We start from the raw sequence: 20,488 nt of genomic DNA, 5'->3' as shown, positions 1-20,488 counted from the left end.
AAGCCAATTGGATTTGATTCAAACCGAAACCTCCGTCCCCTAGTGTCAAGAAAGAACAAAGCTTAGTTGGGAGTGTGACTAGCCGTATATTCGGCCAATCGTCGAGTGCGCAATAAGATGATTTGTAGAGGTTGGGGATACTCCTTCAATGAGTTCATTTTTCCTAAAAAAGCAACGACTTTTGAAGGTGCAACAATTACGTGAGTGAACTTAGTGCCGCATAGAGCAGTATGTCGATGAACAGGGATTGAGCAATGCTGTATTTACAACCTAATATCGACTTAGTGTATAAGCATAGGTGGAAAATTCCTACCGTTACGGTCTTCCTTCGAATCCTGTACACAAGCGCAGATGAAAGGAAATTACCGTCACAAGCTACCACTATGTCGGTCCAGCGTAATCGTATAAACGGACTGAGCAACTCCTAAGCTAGATGGGCTCCCGTCCACGTAACCAAAACATGGGGCCCACTAGTCTCATGATTCTTCTATAAATAATCGGATGCATGGTTGGGCCAGCGAGACTCAAGACTCTCAACCAGTCTAGCTAGCACCATCGGAATGGCTTTATATTTCCCTCTGCCTTCCTTCTACTTCTCCTTCCCATGCTTGCCCAACAGGCCACTCGTGGCCTTCCAAGTGATGAACGGTCCACGTGTTCCCAAGCATCTGCAATGTCTTGCAAGCTATCAGGACCATGTATTAATGGCTCCGAGGCGATCAGCTAACTTCACGCCTAGCATTTGGGACTATGATTTCATAGAGTCGCTAAGGGGTGGTTATGAGGTGAGATCCCTGACCGTGGCAGCAATTGAACGGTTACGATTTTCTTTCTGAGAGATCTTTGATGAACGGGCAGAGGTACAAAAAACGAACAACGGTCAAGGATTCAGTCAGGTCAGGACCTGATCGAGTTAGGTCAGGTCGTGACGGTGGGCCTAACTTGATTTATACGTTGTATGTCCATGCAGTTTATCTGTTCTTACAGCTCATTTGAGTGGGCCCAGAACCCAAACATATCCAAATCTCAGGTGGACCACACCATAGAAAACAGTGGCGATTGAATTCCTACCTTTGAAAGCTTCCTAGGGCTCATCGTAAGGGAAAATACAAATATCAGCTTCATCAAAAAAATTTGTGGTCTACAAGAGGTTTCTAATGGCTAATCACAACTGCTGTTTGTGTTGTGGTCTCCTTGAGATTTGGATCTAATACTGTTTTGCGCTCAGATCCTAAAATGAGCTGAAAAAATAGATGGACAATGGATATATATAAAACATAATGGATATATATAAAACATAAGGCCCCACGGTTATGATCTAACCTAACTCCATCCTATACGACTTGATTGAATCCAGGCCCACATATGACCGGCTTGGATAGCAGAAATATGGGCCCGATTGTGCTAATCCAGAAACTGGAGGAAACATGATTAGAGGTGGGCATCGAGTTGAGTCAGACCGGATTAGGTCCAACTCGACTCGATTTGGTTTTTACAAGTACCTGACCCAAACTTGATCTGATTCGGGACCAAGTCTAGCAGGGCTGACTCAATACAAACCGATTCCTTATTGGCCTGACCCAAATCGAGTCCCACTTAGTCAGGAAAACCGAGTCGGATCGAGTTGAGTCTATCCAGTTGATTCGTACTGGGTTTAGTCAAGCCGAGCCGGAAACTTTGGTGTTAGGAAGGAAACATGTGGGAAATTGGATGAGAAAAAAGGAGAGAAAGGAGGAGAGAAAGAAGGAGAGGAGGGAAATTGTGAGAGAAAGAGGGAGAGAAAGGAGGAGAGAAAGAAGGAGGGAAGGAGAGGAAATCAGCTTGGGCTACAGTGCTGTACCACGCCAGGTTGTTCGCCGAACCCAAGTCAGCAACCTAAACTTTTCTCTTACACCGGGTAGGACCTCAAAATCAAGTCAGGTCTCGTTCACTAGTTGTGCTTCAATCAGCAGGACAGGAAGGCCAGTATGGTTGTAGCTGTTACACGCTATAAAGGTTCATATGTTGACATCGGCTTGGGTAGGGTTAGGATTCGGGTAGAAGAAGGGTAAAGATAAAAATTAAAAAAAAATTTAAAAAGAAGAAGTAAAATCTGACTTTATACTACCTGATTCCGGTCCAGATTGAATCAGATTGGATCGAGTTGCTACATGAGTATCCAAACTCGACTTGGTTTGACATCAGATCTGATTGGGTCTACTTGATCCCACTCGACCCTGACTTTCGGTTCGGGTTGGATCGGATCGGATCCAACCGGTTCCGTCGAGTCGGGTCAGATCTTGCCCACCTCTAAACATGATATTGTTATGTCGATTTGGTGACTTATGTACCATACATATTGCATGCACAGGGGTACATGCCATCCGAATCGATTCGTGGTGTGTTGACACTACCAAATTTTGTAGCCCCACCATGATGTATGTGTTATATCCAAACCGTCTGTCCATTTGGTGAGATCGTTTCAAGGCTCAAGCCGAAAAATGAGACAGATCCAAAGCTCAAGTGGACAACACTACATAGAGCAGTGAGATTGAACGCCTACCATTGAAGACTTCCGGAGTCACAGAAGTTTTGGATCAGTCTGATATTTCTTTTAATTTTCCATTTATCCAGGTCTTTGCGACCTCATGAACAGGGTGGATGGCAAATAACTATCATAGTGAGACCTAGGAAGGTTTCAACGGTGCGGATCACTGTGTCACTGCTTTCCGTGGTGTGGTCCATTTGAGCATTGAATATAACAGATACGTCATGGTGGGGCCACACAACTTGGTATCATAAACACACCATGAAGGTCGGTGGTGTGGGGCACACCAGGCAATCCGCTTCCAAATCGTGAGCACTTGTGGTGCAAAATATGATGAAAATCACAATGGTCGAATGATCTTAACCAGGGAATCCCTGGTTATCAAACGAATGGTTAAAATAAAATTGCCATAAGTCCAAATTTAAAAAAAAATAAAAAGCGAAAAACAAAACAAAACAAAACAAAAAAAACAAGATCAAAAACAAAAACAAAAACCAGAATGGATTTGGACAGTTTAAATTTGTAAAGGCTGAGCCATGCATGGTTCAGACCAAACTCGATTAATGGTAAAATTTGGGTTTTAAATTCGTACAAGTGGGGTACATTGATCAGTAATCCAGACCGTTGATATTAGTCCCCATTGGAGATGGCCTATGTCTTAGGAAAGAAAGAAAGAAAATCCTAGATTCTAAATCTTTCAGGCATCTAAAGAATAAACAACTTGGGATTTAGAAAATAACAGACGATTTCCTCTTAATTTTCTTCAGATTTCCATACAGAAAAAAAAAAAAAAAAAACTCTTCTCCAGATTCAGAAAAAAGCGTTTCTTCATATTCATATTTTTCATCAGAACTTCTGTCTGGACTACTGATAGCTGGGCCCACTTGCACAAACGTAAAAAAAAAAAAAAAAAAAAAAGAAAAAAAAGGACTGCTGGGTGCATGTCATTGGACCACTTATAGATGGGCCCCACTTGTACAAACTGAAAACAGACTGTTGTCATTAGACCCCTGATAGATGGGCCCCACCTGTGCAAACTGAAAATGGACTGATCAGTGCACCTAACAGTCCGGCTGCTGTTTTTCCGCCCACACACGGTCTACCACTGACCCATGAGTAGGGACCCACCAAATGTCTTCAGTGACAAAACGTGCATCATGGAGCCTTAAAAATCTCTCAGATGGTAGCCTTCTAGCCATCCATTCAGCTGAAATATTATGAATTTATATATATATATATATATATATATATCAAAATGCGTCCATTTCATTGATAATGAAGATAACTTTACAGACTGTGAGGGAAATCAGGAGAAAATTGACCCTTAGCCCAGATTGAATAACGCCTTCACATCCAGGAAGGCCTATCAAAAAGGGGAAGCCCTCCTATCGTATCAAAGGAAAACACAAACAAAATGGGACTAGGAAATGCGCACCACTCCTATCCCTGTCCTATCCAGGACAAGCTCCTCAAGAGAGGCAGGGGAGATCTGAAACCGCGTGGAAAACTCTGATTTGCTGTGGTTTCATATATATATATATATATATATATATATATAAATTGAAACCGTGATAACACGGTTATAGCAGCCGTTAGTCCAAGTCATAACTAACACATTAAACTATCCAAATCATGGATAGCTGCTGTAGATTGAATGTAAACCTAAAATAAATATTAATTGCATACTTGTATGCTCTGATTTCTCAACATTTGCATTTTAAATTCAAAACCGTTGATCGTTGAACGTCCGTTAAATATCATCAACTCGACCAGTCAAGGCATCACTTCATAATAAAATTTGTTTTAAAAACTTTCTAAAGTGGGGTCCGCTCTCCGGAAGATCTGCAAATACGCTACGTGTGCAATTCCTTAGTAACAGTCTATCATCTATTAGTCTGCCAGAGCATTATTGTTATTATTATTTTTATCATAAGATCGTCAGTCACAAAACAGTTTTTTTTTTTTTTTTTTGCCTTCAAAAAACCTTGGTCCTTTCGCAGGGTGCCATGCACGTGAGACAAGAGCTGAAGGAAGCCGTGAGGTGTTTGCTCCAGGAAACATACGAGCCGTTGGATCAACTTGAGTTGATCGATGCAGTCCAACGACTGGGCTTGGGGTATCTCTTCGAAGTGGAAATCAAAGGCGCCCTAAAGGTTCTGTCGTCCATCAGCAATAAGGACATGGGAATTGAAAAGGATCTCTATGCCACAGCTCTTAAGTTCAGGCTCCTTAGACAGCATGGTTATGAGGTCCCACAAGGTACTCACAGATGCTTTCATAGTTCAGTTTATCCAGGTGGGACCCATGGTCCAGCGATCCGGATCGTTAGTTCGTTGGTCCCCAACATGTATTGATTATGTGCCAAAGCTTCCACAGGTTGGACCATGTCCTGTCCATTAAGGCGCTTGTCACCCCATGTTAAATGAAAGTGACTCATATGTAGTATGTCACACACACGTGCGACAATCCAAATTACTATTTATATGGTAAGCGGCTGTTAGAAACAATGGTACAGGAAAATATTCAAATTAGAATAAATTAAAAAATATGTAAAAACATACTCTAGCTCGAACTTTTGTGGGACCAATTTCTTTCGATCTAGGCCATGCATGATGAATGATGGATCTGTCATTACCATTTAGAGAAGTTTTTTCACATGATATCGTACTCTAACTTGATAATGTTTGTGAGATGCAGATGTTTTCGACAGCTTCATGGATGGAATGGGCAGCTTCAAGGCATGCCTGAGCGAGGACACAAAGGGAATGTTGAGTTTGTACGACGCTTCACACCTATCTACAGAAGGAGAGACTATCTTGGATGAGGCCAAAGCTTTTACAAGTAGACATCTCAAGGGTTCCAAAAGGAAGGTGGGCCTACACCTTGAAAGACATGTGGACCATGCATTGGAGCTTCCTTTGCATTGGAGGATGCCAAGATCAGAGGCCAGGTGGGCCATAGACACATACAAGGAAGAAGTGGGCATGAATTCCAACTTACTTGAACTGGCAAAGCTTGATTTTAATAGGGTGCAAGCCATGCACCGGAGAAATGTTAGAAAGACATCAAAGTAAGGGTGCAAATGCTACTTATTAGGAACAGAATGGATTATCTTGTTTTGTGGGTCACTGAATCTCCACCATGCATCGGTGTGTGGCCCTGTAAGCAAATCAGAGCCGTCGTCTCATATATAGGTGGTCTAACCATGAATGGGTTATGGGCTAAAGGGGTCACTGACATTGGGACTACTAAGGTCCTGTTTGGATACCACCAAATAAGTTACTTTTTTTACTTACAACAATAGATAAGTAACTTATTTGAGATAAGTGAGTTTGGTTTATGATCAGTTATAAGTAACTTTTTTATTTGAAGTTACTTAATCAGTTCATTTTAATAAGTTGAAATCAAAATAAGCTACTTGAGACATAAGTAACTTATCATAAGTAACTTAAGTTCCAAACGCGCCCTAAATGTCCTGTAAATCTAACTTAGCAACTTTTTGCAAACAGTTCAATTGTTGCAGCTTTTGTCCCCTCGTGGGGCCATCTTTTTAATATCTCAGATATTACATGCACCCAGAGCATGATGGAAATTGGTGCACGGTAACTTTACCAATGTCACAACACGACAGCTCTCGAATAAGAGGGGTTTTGTCGTGGAAAGTGATTTTGAAATCCAACGGTCCAAGACTAATATGAATGGCAGACTACCATGCAATAGATTGTAGTGACAAATGTTCTGGAGGAATGTTCACTGCAATGTATTCCATGTGAACTCAATTGCAATGGGGTCAAGCCGTGCAAACAGTAGGCCCCACCGTGAAGATCACCATGATCAGGATATGTGGTTAGATCATCTGATCGAAGCCACTTTTGGTGTATTGCCCATACAAGAAGTGGGCCATCACCTGATCTAAGCCATTTGTGGACTGTTGTCCATTTCTTTGTTGCCTTACTATATTTATTGCGTGTGTATTGTAGGTGGTGGAGGGAGCTGGGCCTTGGAGAGAAGTTGAGCTTTTCTAGAGACCGTTTGATGGAGTGTTTCTATTGGGCTCAAGGTGTGGCATTTGAGCCCCAGTTTGGATATTGTAGGGAAGTTCTTACCAAAGCCGCTCAGCTAATAACAACCATTGATGATTTGTATGATGTTTATGGATCGTTGGATGAATTAGAGCTCTTCACTGAGGCTGTTGACAAGTAAGTAATTTAGGCCCTGAAGAAGTTATGTCAAAATGGTCTGGTCCATTCTTCAGGTGGGCCAGATTATCAAAAGATAAGGGGTTTGTGTTCAGCACATGTGTGCAACCCATCTCGACTTTTGACCTAGTCAAGTTTACAGTGGCCCCCACATGATGAGTGGTCCAAATCCTCTACACGAGTGCCACATGGTCATGGTGCACCAGGAACCACCTGTTCAATCTCTCCTCACCTGAATCACCTCAGCATTTTCTTAAAGGGTTAAGTGCGCCTACATCCCTTCATTTACATTATAATTATACAAGCTTCCCTCTGTTTTGGATTATTACGGATGCCGCCGCTTTCAAAGACTATTTGATGATTTCCCATACAAGGAAACACCAAGGTAGCACCATTATCTTTGAGGAATTGACCCTAATTGTAGACATGTGGGCCCATTGTAGTATACGCATGTCATCCAAACGGTTCAGTTATCACCATGAAAATGGACATCCAAAAACACAGACTGATCCAACTATCAGGTGGGCCACCACATGAATTTGAGGTTTTTGGGTCGTAGCCCATTGTTTTCTATGCTATGGCCGATCTGATCGTTAGATTGCCCAGGCTTTTTCGGCTTCCAACTTCCATGGTGGAGTGACCTTGCTAGATAGTTTGGATGCCATTTATGCATGATGGTGTGAACTAGATGTATTTTAAATTAACTTTAAAACGGTATTTTGGTCATTTGTTATACATTCTTCTAAGGGGTCATTAGGGACCGGGCGTTTGATATGTAATGAATTCCATGTGAACACCGAACACACTCTCCCCAATGAATTAACTTTACTAATTCACGCAAATTACCACTGAATTCATGCTCCCAAACGACCCCTAAAATCTCTAATGGAGGGAAGCTACCTGCAATAATCCAAAACAAATTAATGGGATGCAATTATAGTTGTAACACAAGGGGAAGTAGACCCAATTAACCATTTTCGCAACCTTAACATCTCCCACCAGACATAACACGAGAGAATAACCATGCATGTAGAAAATAAGAAATTTCCCAAGGGCTCATTTGGGTTGTAGTATTTTTAATGAATCCAAAATGGCACTGGTGACACAAACCAAGGGCCCTAATCTCCAATATCATTGTAAATAGCCTCAAAATGTCAGTGCATGCCCATATGCCTTGGGCATCTTAGAAAAAGGCTATTCTTGAAAATCTGGTGAGCCATAGCTATGGACACAATCTTAACTATCAGTATGTGTGCTGATAAATGCTTACCTTTTCTAATTATCGTTCGTGTCACATGGTGTATGCATCTCTTTTTAGGTGGGATGCTAAGGCAGTAGACCAACTTCCATACTACATGAAGATGTGCTTTCTAGCTCTTTATGATACTACAAATCAAATAGCTTATGAGGCCCTCAAGGATCAGGAGTTGGACATCATACCATGCCTACGCAATGTGGTATTGCATCTCTATTTGATTTTATCGAATGCATTGTATCTTAATGAATCGACTCAATGAGGTTTTCTAGCCTCACTCACAATCACCTTCATCTCAGTGGGCAGATTTTTGTAAAGCAATGCTAGTTGAGGCAAGGTGGTGCAACCAGAGATATCAGCCCACATTGGCAGAATATTTGAATAATGGATGGATTTCGTCATCAGGGGCCATCTTGCTGGTTCATGGATTTTTCAATGCAAACCAAATAATAAAGAAGGAAGCATTAGAATGCTTAGAAAATGATCCAAACATCATACGCTGGCCGGCTACGATTCTCCAACTTTGCAATGATTTGGCAACTTCAGAGGTAAGCGAGCTAAACTGCCCTACCAATCCTTCAGTTATGAGCTGGAATTTTAGCTGTCCTTTGGATGCATGGATCTTTAAATCCAGGACATGACTTCATTTGATATTGAGATTTTATGTTTGGATGACAGGCTCTTATCTTACTCCATAGCATACAAATGTAGCTTTTCATATTATCCTTACATATTTCTAGTGCCACAGGTTGAACTTGAGAGAGGTGATGTCCCAACATCAATCCAATGTTACATGAATGATGCCAACGTTTCGGAGAGGGTCGCCCGTGAACATATCAAAGGTCTGATTGCCAACACTTGGAAGAAGATGAATGAAGAATGCGGACCCCACTCTCCTTTCCCAGCGCCATTTGTCAACATGGCCTTTAATCTTGCAAGGACGGCCCAGTGCATTTACCTACATGGAGATGGTCACAGTAATCCAGACTGCGGCACCAAGGACCAAATCATGTCATTATTGGTTGAACCTGTCCCGCTTACTGCGAGATAACCACAAACTTAGGGCCGTTTTGCCAACTGCATTAGGTGGGATTCAGGTGGATGGAATTGTAAAAGTAAAAATAAATGTATGTGTAAGGTATTGTCCCTGGATTGAGTGTATCCCATGTTTTCCAATACCATGTTCAGAATGTATGCAATTAAAAGTAAATCCCGGCATTTCCTTTCAAATTACACTTGGGTAAAAGAAAAATTCATCATAGATGGGATTTGGAAATCCCATCTTACACTTTCCAACACAAGGCTCATTTTCCAAAGCCTATAAAATTAATTTTAATCCCATCCCACACTCCTTCCAAACATGTCATTCCCAATCTCGAAGCGAGATTAGCAATGCAATCCTATTTAATACAACTTAATACCACTGGCCAAATAGGGCCGGACCGAACCAACGATATTAGGTGGGATGGAATTCAAAAAACATCAATGATACCCATGACAGGGACTGTTCCCTGTTGCCATGGGATAAGCTTAATTCTCTTTTTTGTTTGTAATAGGGTGGTACATTGAAAGGATATACCCACCATCATTTGTAACTATTGACAATAACACACATGTGTTATATCTAAACTGTTCATTTGTTTTGTAACCTCATTTTATGGCATGGGCCTAAAAATGAGGCAGATCCAAAACTTATGTGGCCCCAAAGAAGTTTTCAACAGTAAGTATTCAATCCCCATTGCTTTCTATGGTGGGGTCCACTTGAGCTTTAGATCTACCTGATTTTTTGCCCCATGCTATAAAATGATCTCGAAAATGGGTGGATGGTGTGGATATAGTCCACACATCATGGTGGGACCTACACAACTTGCTAACAGTGAGTGATATTAGCACAGACCCGATACGATTCCATCTCGCCTACTTCCAAGCTTTTCCACTCTTCCCAAACATGGAGTGGAATTGGCACAGGACCAGATGCAATTCCATCCCACCTAAGCCCATCTAATCCAGCCGGCCAAACAGGCCCTTAGAGTCTTACACTTCAATATAAGGTTGTGGAAGTTCCCACTTTCATGAGCAGCTATCAGCATCCCCAAACCTCTCAAATAAGAAGAGGGAAGTAATCATCAATCAGGATGGTTCATTCAATGGCACCACGGGGAGGAACCCATGGTGTAAGTACGCGAATTGAATGATCCCACTCCTTTGTATGGGGCCAATTTGCTACAACCATAAGTTGTTTTTGAGCCATGGATCTTAGGATTAGAATCAACAAACCAAAGTGTTGTTATGAAATCATAAGCAATAAAAATTAGTGTATCAAATAGATGTTTCAAGATGATAGTTGGACCTATTTTGTTTCTCTGCTCAATCTTAATCATCCATTTTTCATGCTATGTATCAGATGTCTAGGATAATTTGATTGGCATGATTTATTTTTTTTCACTATGTATTACTCCTAGTTGTTGAACAAATGAATGGTACAAATCCATGATTGGGCATCCCATTTGTCATTTAAAAGCTTTGGGGATGAAAGTGGGGACTTTGGCTAAAACCATATTTAAAAAGGAATTGTTTGGCTGTTCATATAAATTTGAATTATGGGTGTATACGTTGTATATAATGAGGAAATGTTCCTACATACACATATCCATGCCGTCTATCTATTTGCCATCTCATTTTATATAATGGGTTCAAAATTAAAGCATATCTAGAGCTCAAGTGGACCACCACCATAGGAAATGGTGGGAATAATGACATCCCTATTGAAACCTTCCTAGGGCTTAGAGGAATGTCTATTTGTTATCCAACCTATTCATAACGGCTTAGAGGAAGAATGTCTTTTGGACATATCATATATGATTTTGGGGCAGGAGAAGCTACTTTAGCCAACCAACCTGCTATGCCAGGTTGCCTACGCTGAACTTGAGAGATTCCATCAGATCAACTGTCAAAAGTTTATTTTATTTTATAAATAATAAGTTTTAGTTTGATTATAACTTTTGATCCCTAGAGTTGTAAGAGTCATGCCCAAAGTAAAAAGGGCTTAAAAAAGTTACGAGAATAACGTGGTTAAGCTAAATTGGACACTAGCTATTTTTGGCCAAAAACCATGAAGTCTAGTAGGAATGGTGACTGTCTGTAAATAGCAACTTCACTATTTATAGCAAATCACATTTTTAGGGAGTTTGAGTCTATAACTCTGTCCCAAGTTTGAGTTCATTATTTAAAGGATTGTAATTTTGTTTTTCTATCTTCAATCAATTTATTTCAAATTTATTAGAAATTATTTCTATTTTTATCTCTTGTGAATTCAACGAAGGTATGTGAGGAGTCCATAGAGTTCCGTGGATTTGGAGTAGTTATTCCTTGAGAAAGACGGTGATCAACCTCATCACGTCCTTCCCTGCATCAATTGTATTAGTGCAATGACTCCCCTCGGGCCGATGGCAACTAACAATAGAATGGACCAAAATCCTATATACGGTGATCAAGGGATTCATTATTTATTGGGAAGAATGAAAGCTTTTTAATGATAGAGTCAGTTAATCATGCATGAGCTGCAGGCAACCCTCAACCATATTGCGGAGTACTAATTTTGTCCCGAGCCTAAGGTGGTACTCATGACGGGTTATGCAAGATTTAACATTAGCCAAAGGAAAGGAAATAGTAGGAGGGCGTCCTCAACCTCCTACAATTGCAAACCATGACATGGAGAGCGGTCCGTCTAGACCTCAATGTGCAGCACCTATAACAGAAGGTCCGAGTAGGATTCTAAATCTTTATAGTTGACCAAGGTCGAATAGATGTTACTGATGTGGCCAACTAAGCCACTTATCAAGCACCTGCCCTCAATGCCTCACAACTTACTTGGTCATTAACGAAGGAGCACTGAAGGTGAGATAGTGGAAGAAGGCCCTGGGTTTGATGAAAATGAACAAGCTACTAAGGAATAAGCTAGTGATCAAGAATGGTTAGATGAGGATTATGGTGAATCCTTGGTCGTGAGGTGATTACTGTACACTCCAAGAAAGGTGGTGTACCAACATTGACATAATATATTCCGTATGTGATGTACTGTCAACAATAAGGTCAGTGATGTAATCATAGATAATACGTGACAGCAGCGAGAATATTGTCTCAAAGGTGATGGTGGATAAGTTGCGGCTACCTACGACAAAGCATCATTCCCCTTACACAATTGACTGAATAAAAAAGTAAATGAGACCAAGGTAATTAAACAATATACTGTATCATTTTCATTTAATAGAAATTAAATGAGACCAAGGTAATTAAACAAGTATTTTGTGACATAGTTGATATGGAAGCATGTCATATATTACTCGATCAACCATCACTACCAAAAAAAGGGGCAACGGCTACGGATAAAACCGTATCTAAACACCTATTTCTACGGTTACAGTTCGTAGTAACTGTTGGTGTAGCTAAGTCAAACAGATTGGCTACAGATTAAACTCGTGGGCATGGATATCCGTAGCTACGGATATAATCCGTAGCTACGGATATAATCCGTAGCTAATTTCTCTGTAAAACCCTACACTCAGCTACGGATAATATTTGTAGCTAAAAGTGAATGAAATCCGGAGAACATTGCCGAAGTTAGTAATAGGGGCGGTTTCGAAAACAATAGCTACGGTTAATATCCGTAGCTACTGTCTATTGTTTCAAATATATATATGAAAAATAATGGTGACTGTTACCATTGCAAGTACCTGCTGTGATTGATCAACTCGTCTAAGCTAATACAGTTAATGCTGCTAGGAAAATGCAATCAGGAAAGAAAACAATGCATTCATATCACAAATAGCAATCAAATCATGTGCCGACACACTTGTGGTGATTTTCGTTTGACTTACAAAGAGGCAAGAAGGGTTTAGTTCCCAGCACACGTGAAAACATGATGTTCTAAGGAATCCCTGAAAGAATGCAGAATATACATTAACTCCTGATATACACCTTACAACCACAAAAACTACATGAGAATGGCATACATGACAGAGGAAGAAATCAATTCTGCCAGGGGGATTTTCAGAACTATTTTCCCGTCAAAGGAGGAAGCTCTGCATAGAGACAGAACCAGTGGAATGTGACTTGAAAAACCTCAATCGACGGGTTATAAACGAATGGAATAGGGATTGACATGGGTGGAACCAAAAGAAAATGGCAGTTCAGCTAAGAGAGTAAGCGGGGCCCGATCTCAGCAGCCACTTGAGCTTGGTCCTGAATGCAGGGCCTGGTCATTTGCACGTCATGCACGAAGTGAGTCCTCACTTTTGCCTACGGAGCATCCCTTGCTGCAAAAAGAATGACAACGTGCCACATCATCATCATAAAAGAAAGAAAACAAACTCCATTCGTGGACACATCCATATGCACATGCATGACATACCAGCAAGCTTCTGAGCTCGAAGAATATTCTGCCGTCTTTTCCACCAGCATATGGAACAGATGACAATAAGTGCAAGTGCTATAAATGCCCCCAACGCAATGCCAACCTTAGAGCCAGTGGAGAGGTGAGGCCCACATGTAGGTAGCCCCGGTATACCACAGAGGCCTACATTGCTGGTAAAACTGTACATGTCAAACACTAATTTTAATAATACACAACATAAGCTATTAAAAATTAGGCTACACTACAACAATAGTTCATCATTATCAAAATGATGCTGACTCACATCCAGTGTACACACGGAAAATATGCTACTGAAACCCGATCGTCAAACCGTCACAACCCACCATGATCATGGATGGAGTATAAGGCCGAGAATAAGCGTATTTCACAATCTTAACCATCATCGTTTGAACAACTCACTTGAGCCATTGATCATTGGATGGTTATGATCTTCTGATCAGTGTGACTTTCGGCCTCTATGCTCTGTCCACAATGGCATCATGACTTAGTCATTATGGACTTACATGGATGCCACATGCCCAATGGATGAGTCACCACCATTTTGAAAGTGATGCCAAACTAATAACACTAGTCTGACTTTTAACTAGTAGTTGTCAATTGTCATGGACTACCTCAGGTGTTATATTTTCACTAATTGAAAGGAAACATAAATATGGCCTCACAAGTTAGTAATCATTCTTATAAATGACAGCTTGCTTGAAGCTAGCTCTATGGAGAGGCCGTCTTCTTGAGTTTCGCAGGGACTCTTCCAGATAGAGAGTTTCCATTAAGATCCCTGCACCATGGATCAAGTTCTACTTATTTGAATTGCCTGTCATGTACCAAAATCCAATGAAAATCAAATGCGTGAGAGATTTACGTGTATTCAGTGTTGAAGCAAGTTCCCAGCTTCAAAAAAAAAAAAAAAAAAATTTAATTTAAAAAAAAATGGTTGAAGGAAGACATGTCAGAAATACATCCTGCTTTTCAAAATGAATAGCAAATCCTCATTAAAAAAAAAAAAGCATTTAATCAATGTAAGCCTCCAACGTTACCAGCAAGGGCATCCAAAATACCTTAAAAGAGCAACCACTGCCATTCCCTGCAAAAAAGAAGAAGAAAAAAGCGTGCTAATGGTTATTACAATCTCAACGAGCATGTCAACCTGTATGCAAAATCCAATGTCAGATTTTCGTTCCTCAAAGAACATGCAACGATAATCACCTGTCATTTACTTGTCTCAAGAAACTAATTAACTGAAAAGGCAATCCTGCATTCAGAGTGGTCACATAGGGGTCTGCTACACTTTACATTATAGAGGTATGATTAATGAAAATTATTTGTTCTCATCGTTATTCAGTAAGTTCAAACTGAATCTGCCTGATTCAAAATTTTATGCATTAGAACAGTTTAGGGAAAGAATAACAACAGCTCCTAATCCCCAAAATGGACAGGGAGCTTTTGTTATGGTTCAACCTAGCAAAGGACACGTGCAATCTGATTTAGAGAAAAAGAAGCAAAATCTGTGAGGCCAAATCTGATGTCCAATGTTTGGGACATATTACCAACATCAAACATTTACAAGAATGCACTCCTTGATGGAACACAAATAAGTAAAAAGACATTACTCATGCTAAGTTGACTACACTGTCCTAGGGAACTGCATATAGACTAGGGGTTGTCTGGATGCCCAGAATTTGGGTTCCACAAAATTTCTGATTTCATGTGTTTGGATCATTTTGTTCAGATGTAAGAGGTTATCCTAGCAAACTCAAACTTCTCCAAAAACAGGAAACCTTAGCCCCACTAGTAAGATGTCGTGTGCTTAAATGTATTCTCAAAGGGAGCCACACACCCGTTCCCTCTAACTTTCCGTTTGCGCAGATCATCTACAACATTTGCAAGAATAAGCTTATTCTACAAATGTTGTGGGTGGGGACTACCATGGTGTATGTATGACACTGAATCCATCCAGAAGGGTTAACCAACCATGAAAAAGGGACTCTCCAAAAATTAGACCATTCCAAAAATTAACCATCTCCCTTTAACTGCACTCCCTGAACCAACGGACACTCACACACCCTTCCACGGAATGTATCCTGAAGAAACAATGCAACTATCAGCATGCATGGAAACATCTCAACTTGTATGTGGTCCTAATTGTACCCTTTAATACCTTGCAAGCAATAATGTTGGCAGCCTTGTCTTCCCAGCAACCACCATTATTGTTCAAAGACTCATTTGTCTCAATATCCTTCTCTTCCCAACTGCTGCAGAATTTTGGCAATGTTGGGTTTTCCAGTCTCTTTCTCCTCTGACTTCAGTCTGGGAAGAGATTATGGCACATGATTCGTAAACGTTAAAGTAGGAGAATGGGAGAGAACGCCTGCAAGATAAGACTACAAGATGAGAAGAGATGAAAAGAAACTGTATCCCAATTCTCTGTCCTATATATTGATTTCGATGAAATGGTCTTGAGTTTGTAATTCTTGAATTAGGTGGGTTCATTTTCCTATTAAATGGATATGAACCTGAAAGTGGGCCCTGATAAATTTGAGAACAATAAAATACTGAAATTCTTCTGTGAATGGTTGAGCTTGGTGATTGAATATAGTATGATCGGGACCTTAGAAGCCTTTCAGTTTGTACATCACCATGTATTTTGGCTTTTTGTCTGTTTGAATTTCATTGGGTGCACAGTGAAAAGCCTTTCTTGTACATGTGTTACATGTGTATAGTGATCAGGGCAATTGCTTTGTGGTCACCAGGTGGACTGCCCATACCCAAAAGGCAAGGCAATCCAATTGGGTGGTTACCTGGTCAGTGGGTTTAAAAGGTACAGTTAATTCAAAATACAAACATCCATCCACAGTCAACAAGCGAAACTTTCCATAAATGGGTGATCAGAGCAGTCCAATCTCTGTCATTTTTGGCTCATTGCTCACCAATGTAGTGACAACCGGTGCACAGTCCCAATCACTATAAATAAATAGAAAACGAGATGCAAAAATATTATTTAAGGCATGCATTTGTAAAACTATAGATTTTACATTTATTCCAACCATCCACATTCGAAAGAAAAGAAAAAAAAAATGCTAATTTTATGAAGTGACACTATTCATTACAGAGATTATCTGAAAATAAACAATTATAAATAAATAGAACATGAGATGTGAATGTCTGAGCTAAGGCATGCATGTGTAGATCTAATGATTCTATATGTACTCCAACCATCCACACTCAAAAGAAAAGAAAAGAAAAGAAAAAGAAAATTCTTTTTTTTTTTTGCCGAATTTTATGAACTAGCACCATTCATTTGAAAAATTAGCAGAAAATAAAATATAAAAACAATAGAAAATGAGATGCAAAAATCTGATCTAAGGCATGCATTTGTACATTTAATGATTCTACATGTATTCCAACCATCCACACTAAAAAGAAGAAGAAAAAAACTAATTTTGCTGAATTTTATGAATTGACACCATTCATTCCAAAAATTACTTGAAAATAGAAAGTTACAAAAAATGAAAATGAGATGCAAAAAATTGAACTAAGGCTGTAGATTTAAAGATTCTACATGTATTCCAACCATCCACGCTCAAAAGAAAATAGAAGAAAAGGCTGACACTATTCATTACAGACTCTCTTGTAAGAATCTCTTGTTCTAGTTATAGTATTTATTCTACTGGAAAGTTGTTGAATTCCATCCACAGACTCTGCCTATTCTATTTGGAGAATTTCCATGCCCTGCATGGTGTCCTGGAGATCAAATATGGGTTCTGGGTCATCATAGATGCTGGCAGCAAACATGAAAACTATACACAAATATGAAAAATGCCAAAGTTTAAAACTAATATCTTGAATATCAAGAAGCCAAAAGAAAAGATAACAAAAGGTTGCAGTTCCATTTAGAAATTAAGAGGAAAGAAATAACGGTAGGGATTACAAAAAAAATAACCTCCCTTTTGTTTGCCTTGCTGCCTTTTCTACACTTTGTTAAAGGGGGGGACTATAAATCCTCATATCTATTAAAAAGTTATTTTGGTTAGCAAATCTTCCCAAGCCAGACAACTCAGAAACAAAGAATTAGACAAAGACCAAGTTCACCAAAATTCCACCAAAAACTAAACAAAGGAAGCTGAATTTACCAAGTCTCTGAGGTAAATTTACCAACATAAAAGATGCTTTCCCCGCATCATCATGTCCTTCCCTGCATCATCGGCTGCCTGCAACTTAGCAGGATCGCAACTTTCTTTTTCTTCTTTTGCGATGGATAATGATACAATATCTCATCTGTAACAAAAATAAGAAAGGTTACAATTATGCATCTATTTGCCTCATGCACAATAAAAAATTTCAGCATAGAGCCTCCATGTCTCACCAAAAAATGATAATAACAGGAACACATGGTGAGCTAGATAACTGGACTAACTGATTTTTTCATTGTGTATTTAGATTACATGAATTCATGGATTACCAAATATTAGATATTGATGTTTACTTGGTTTTCCTTCTGTGGAGGTCAGGTTGATGTCCCCCTCTTTTATGTAATTTTTTCTTCAATCTATCAATAAAATTCAGTGTGATCTGATCATTGAGCACCAAAGAGGCAAGGAAAGAATGATGAATGAGCCCACTCATCCAAATGAGTAAGGGAAATAGACCAACTTCAGCAGACTAAGTTTCAAAGCACATTAGCCTGGCGTACACCTCCTGTTCGAACTAAAGTTTGAAACCAAACTTCTGCTCGGGATCTTTTATGAGATGCAGGAATAGTAACTGATTCAATCAATTTATGGAGTTTGAAACCAAACATGTCTGCAGTTTGTTCATCAGTTTAGACTGTCCAATTAGTTTGTTCCACCTTACTTAGAACATCATGAGAAGGAACACACATCATAGATGAACTTTTCCATCCCATATATGCCATATAAAAACAAACCTTTCAATTAAAGGTCCAATATTCCAGTGAGTTTGCATTAGATATCATACTCCAAGGAACCATTTTGGTCACATGACTACAACTCTGTTTTTCCTTTTCTTTTGGCAGCAAACTAGACAACATAACCTTACAGTCATCATCAATATCAATACCATAATTCATCTTCATAATGCTCCACACGTCATCCATCCAAAAGGACCACTTTGGTCATTTTAACTTTTAATTGAATTGAATTATTTAAATTCAATTCAGTTAAGCATATCAAGGCAGCAAAGATAAGAAATACTAAGAGTAGGCATGAAGAAATGATAATATACAATAAACCTGACAGCTTCAAAGGATGAAGAATATTATGCAAATTGAGAAGGAAAAGGAAAAGCCGCATACCTCATTTCATCAATAAGAATTCCAAGACAATTGTTTAGTCATGCTAAAATGATATTGGAGAGAAAATATTAACAAATCGTCCTTCCTAACGTAGCGATTTTCTCTATCAGTTTTGCCTGATCATATCTGCAGTAGTGCCAGTCCCTGCCCTTCTGGTACAAGAAAGATCATGAATTCACCTTGTCTAGGCCATTGCTACCTATAAATAGTAACATACAGATCAAGCACAGAAATATGTACTCGCTTTCCCTTTCATCATTCTTCCTAACAAGAGCTTTTAACACACTTGTTAGAGAGATTGAAAGAAACCACAACACAACAAGCAAATACCACAATAACAAGGAGATTTCCATTCACCAATTCAATGAAATTGATATGGAAGGTACACTACAAATTAAAGCTTCTCTAGCTCCAGCAACTGCACCTGAGTAGAGGCTGCATGTATTTTCACATAAGACATAGGGTGAGTATAAAAATAAAATAAAATAAAATAAAAAATAATACAAACAAATGGAATCCAGTAAAATTAAGAGTCATAAAAGGAAGCTAATCATGTCTTTGCATTTATAAACAAGATTCAAATGTGGGATTAAAAAATTTCCAACCATCTGATCTGCAAAAGCGTAATTTCATAATATGAGAAGCCTACAAATAAATGGAAACAAAGGATCAAGCACACTTACACGTGATGGCCACAGCTCGATCCCTTGTTAATTCCACTGATTACCTGAAGATTAAATAAATAAACCATGTATGCCTATCACTATAGCAACAATATATACAAATTTTCTGTTTGGTAGACGCTTAAAAACGAGTTCATCTCATTTTAGTTAACAGTAATTATGCATTAGAGAGCAAATTATCTTTAATGCATTATTACTGTTAGCTAAAATGAGATTAACTCATTTTTCAGTGTCTACCAAACAGGGCCTCAGCTATCTATATTCCCTGTAACAACTACAAAGAATCCATACCAGTGCAGGTCTTGACCAAGAAAACAATGCCCCAGACAAAGCTAAACAGATGCAAAATGCGAGTTTTGAAGTACCCCAAATTGCAAGTGGGCAAGGTATGTTGGTAGAAAGGGTTACTATCCATTCTACTATGCATTTGGGGTGGCGTGGGGAACAGAAACCACATTTCGTGTGATCTAATTTTCAACCTATTGTGCTTGAAATCAATAGTGAATGCCTACATTAGGGTGCTTTTGGATGCAATATTGAATCACATTGCAGTAATTAATCTCAATTATGCTTCTTTTTTTCTCATTTATCAAGACCCTTCTTCCATTGCATCAACGATGATTTTGACACATGTGATGGCACAAGAATCGCTTTCAACAACAAGATGGCCTGAGATGGAAATGATAAACAAGAGAATACCATGTTTACTAGCTTCCAGATCAGCCCGACTATTGCTTCCAAACAGTCCCAAATTGTTTCATTTTTAATCGAAATTTCATCAAACCATAGTCCAATTTCAGGATAAACAGAACCCAATTACCAAAAGATGAAATTAAACAAATGTACGTGAATTTGACAATACCAGAAACTTCATAAGCAGTGGCACCAACGATTTCTGCAGACCTTGCAGCAAGTGTCTCCCGAACTGTAACCGAATGTCCCGAGCGGATTTATCCCTTCAACCCAAATCCAAAACCAAAATTTCGAGCCAGCATCCAAATGTTCCCCCTGGTCAGCAATAGCCAACAAACATGCATTTTTTCAATTGACTGTTCAAGCATTTTAAAAATGTCCCTCGGAAA

At 39.4% G+C, this 20,488-nt stretch overlaps 1 protein-coding gene and 2 long non-coding RNA genes across 5 annotated transcripts; 1 reads left to right on the top strand and 2 right to left on the bottom strand.

Annotated features, from left to right (window-relative positions):
- Positions 1–537: 537 nt before the first annotated feature.
- On the top strand, positions 538–10,175 carry LOC131237738 (alpha-terpineol synthase, chloroplastic-like). Its single transcript, XM_058235692.1, has 8 exons — positions 538–785; positions 4,528–4,786; positions 5,225–5,597; positions 6,508–6,726; positions 8,045–8,183; positions 8,281–8,529; positions 8,730–9,048; positions 10,014–10,175. The coding sequence occupies exons 1-7, from the start codon at positions 561–563 to the stop codon at positions 9,030–9,032; spliced, it is 1,767 nt and encodes a 588-aa protein (XP_058091675.1). The 5' UTR covers positions 538–560; the 3' UTR covers positions 9,033–9,048; positions 10,014–10,175.
- Positions 10,176–12,900: 2,725 nt separating this feature from the next.
- LOC131237746 (uncharacterized) lies at positions 12,901–15,721 on the bottom strand. Of its 3 annotated transcripts, none has more exons than XR_009167396.1 (5): positions 15,571–15,721; positions 14,450–14,496; positions 14,027–14,303; positions 13,392–13,564; positions 12,901–13,296 (listed from the first exon to the last, which is right to left on the bottom strand). It is a non-coding gene; the product is annotated as an uncharacterized LOC131237746 (long non-coding RNA). The 3 variants fall into 3 exon arrangements; XR_009167395.1 differs by having other exon boundaries at positions 13,392–14,190; positions 14,275–14,303; XR_009167391.1 differs by having other exon boundaries at positions 13,392–14,303.
- A 3,313-nt stretch (positions 15,722–19,034) lies between these two features.
- On the bottom strand, positions 19,035–19,752 carry LOC131237757 (uncharacterized). The gene is made up of 3 exons (XR_009167404.1): positions 19,698–19,752; positions 19,407–19,450; positions 19,035–19,158 (listed from the first exon to the last, which is right to left on the bottom strand). It is a non-coding gene; the product is annotated as an uncharacterized LOC131237757 (long non-coding RNA).
- Positions 19,753–20,488: the final 736 nt, after the last annotated feature.

This window comes from Magnolia sinica, chromosome 1 (assembly GCF_029962835.1).
Source record: "Magnolia sinica isolate HGM2019 chromosome 1, MsV1, whole genome shotgun sequence".
In the NCBI taxonomy this organism is placed as follows: domain Eukaryota; kingdom Viridiplantae; phylum Streptophyta; class Magnoliopsida; order Magnoliales; family Magnoliaceae; genus Magnolia; species Magnolia sinica.
Note: the sequence above shows the minus strand (reverse complement) of the source record. Positions and strands in the feature narration are given on the sequence as shown.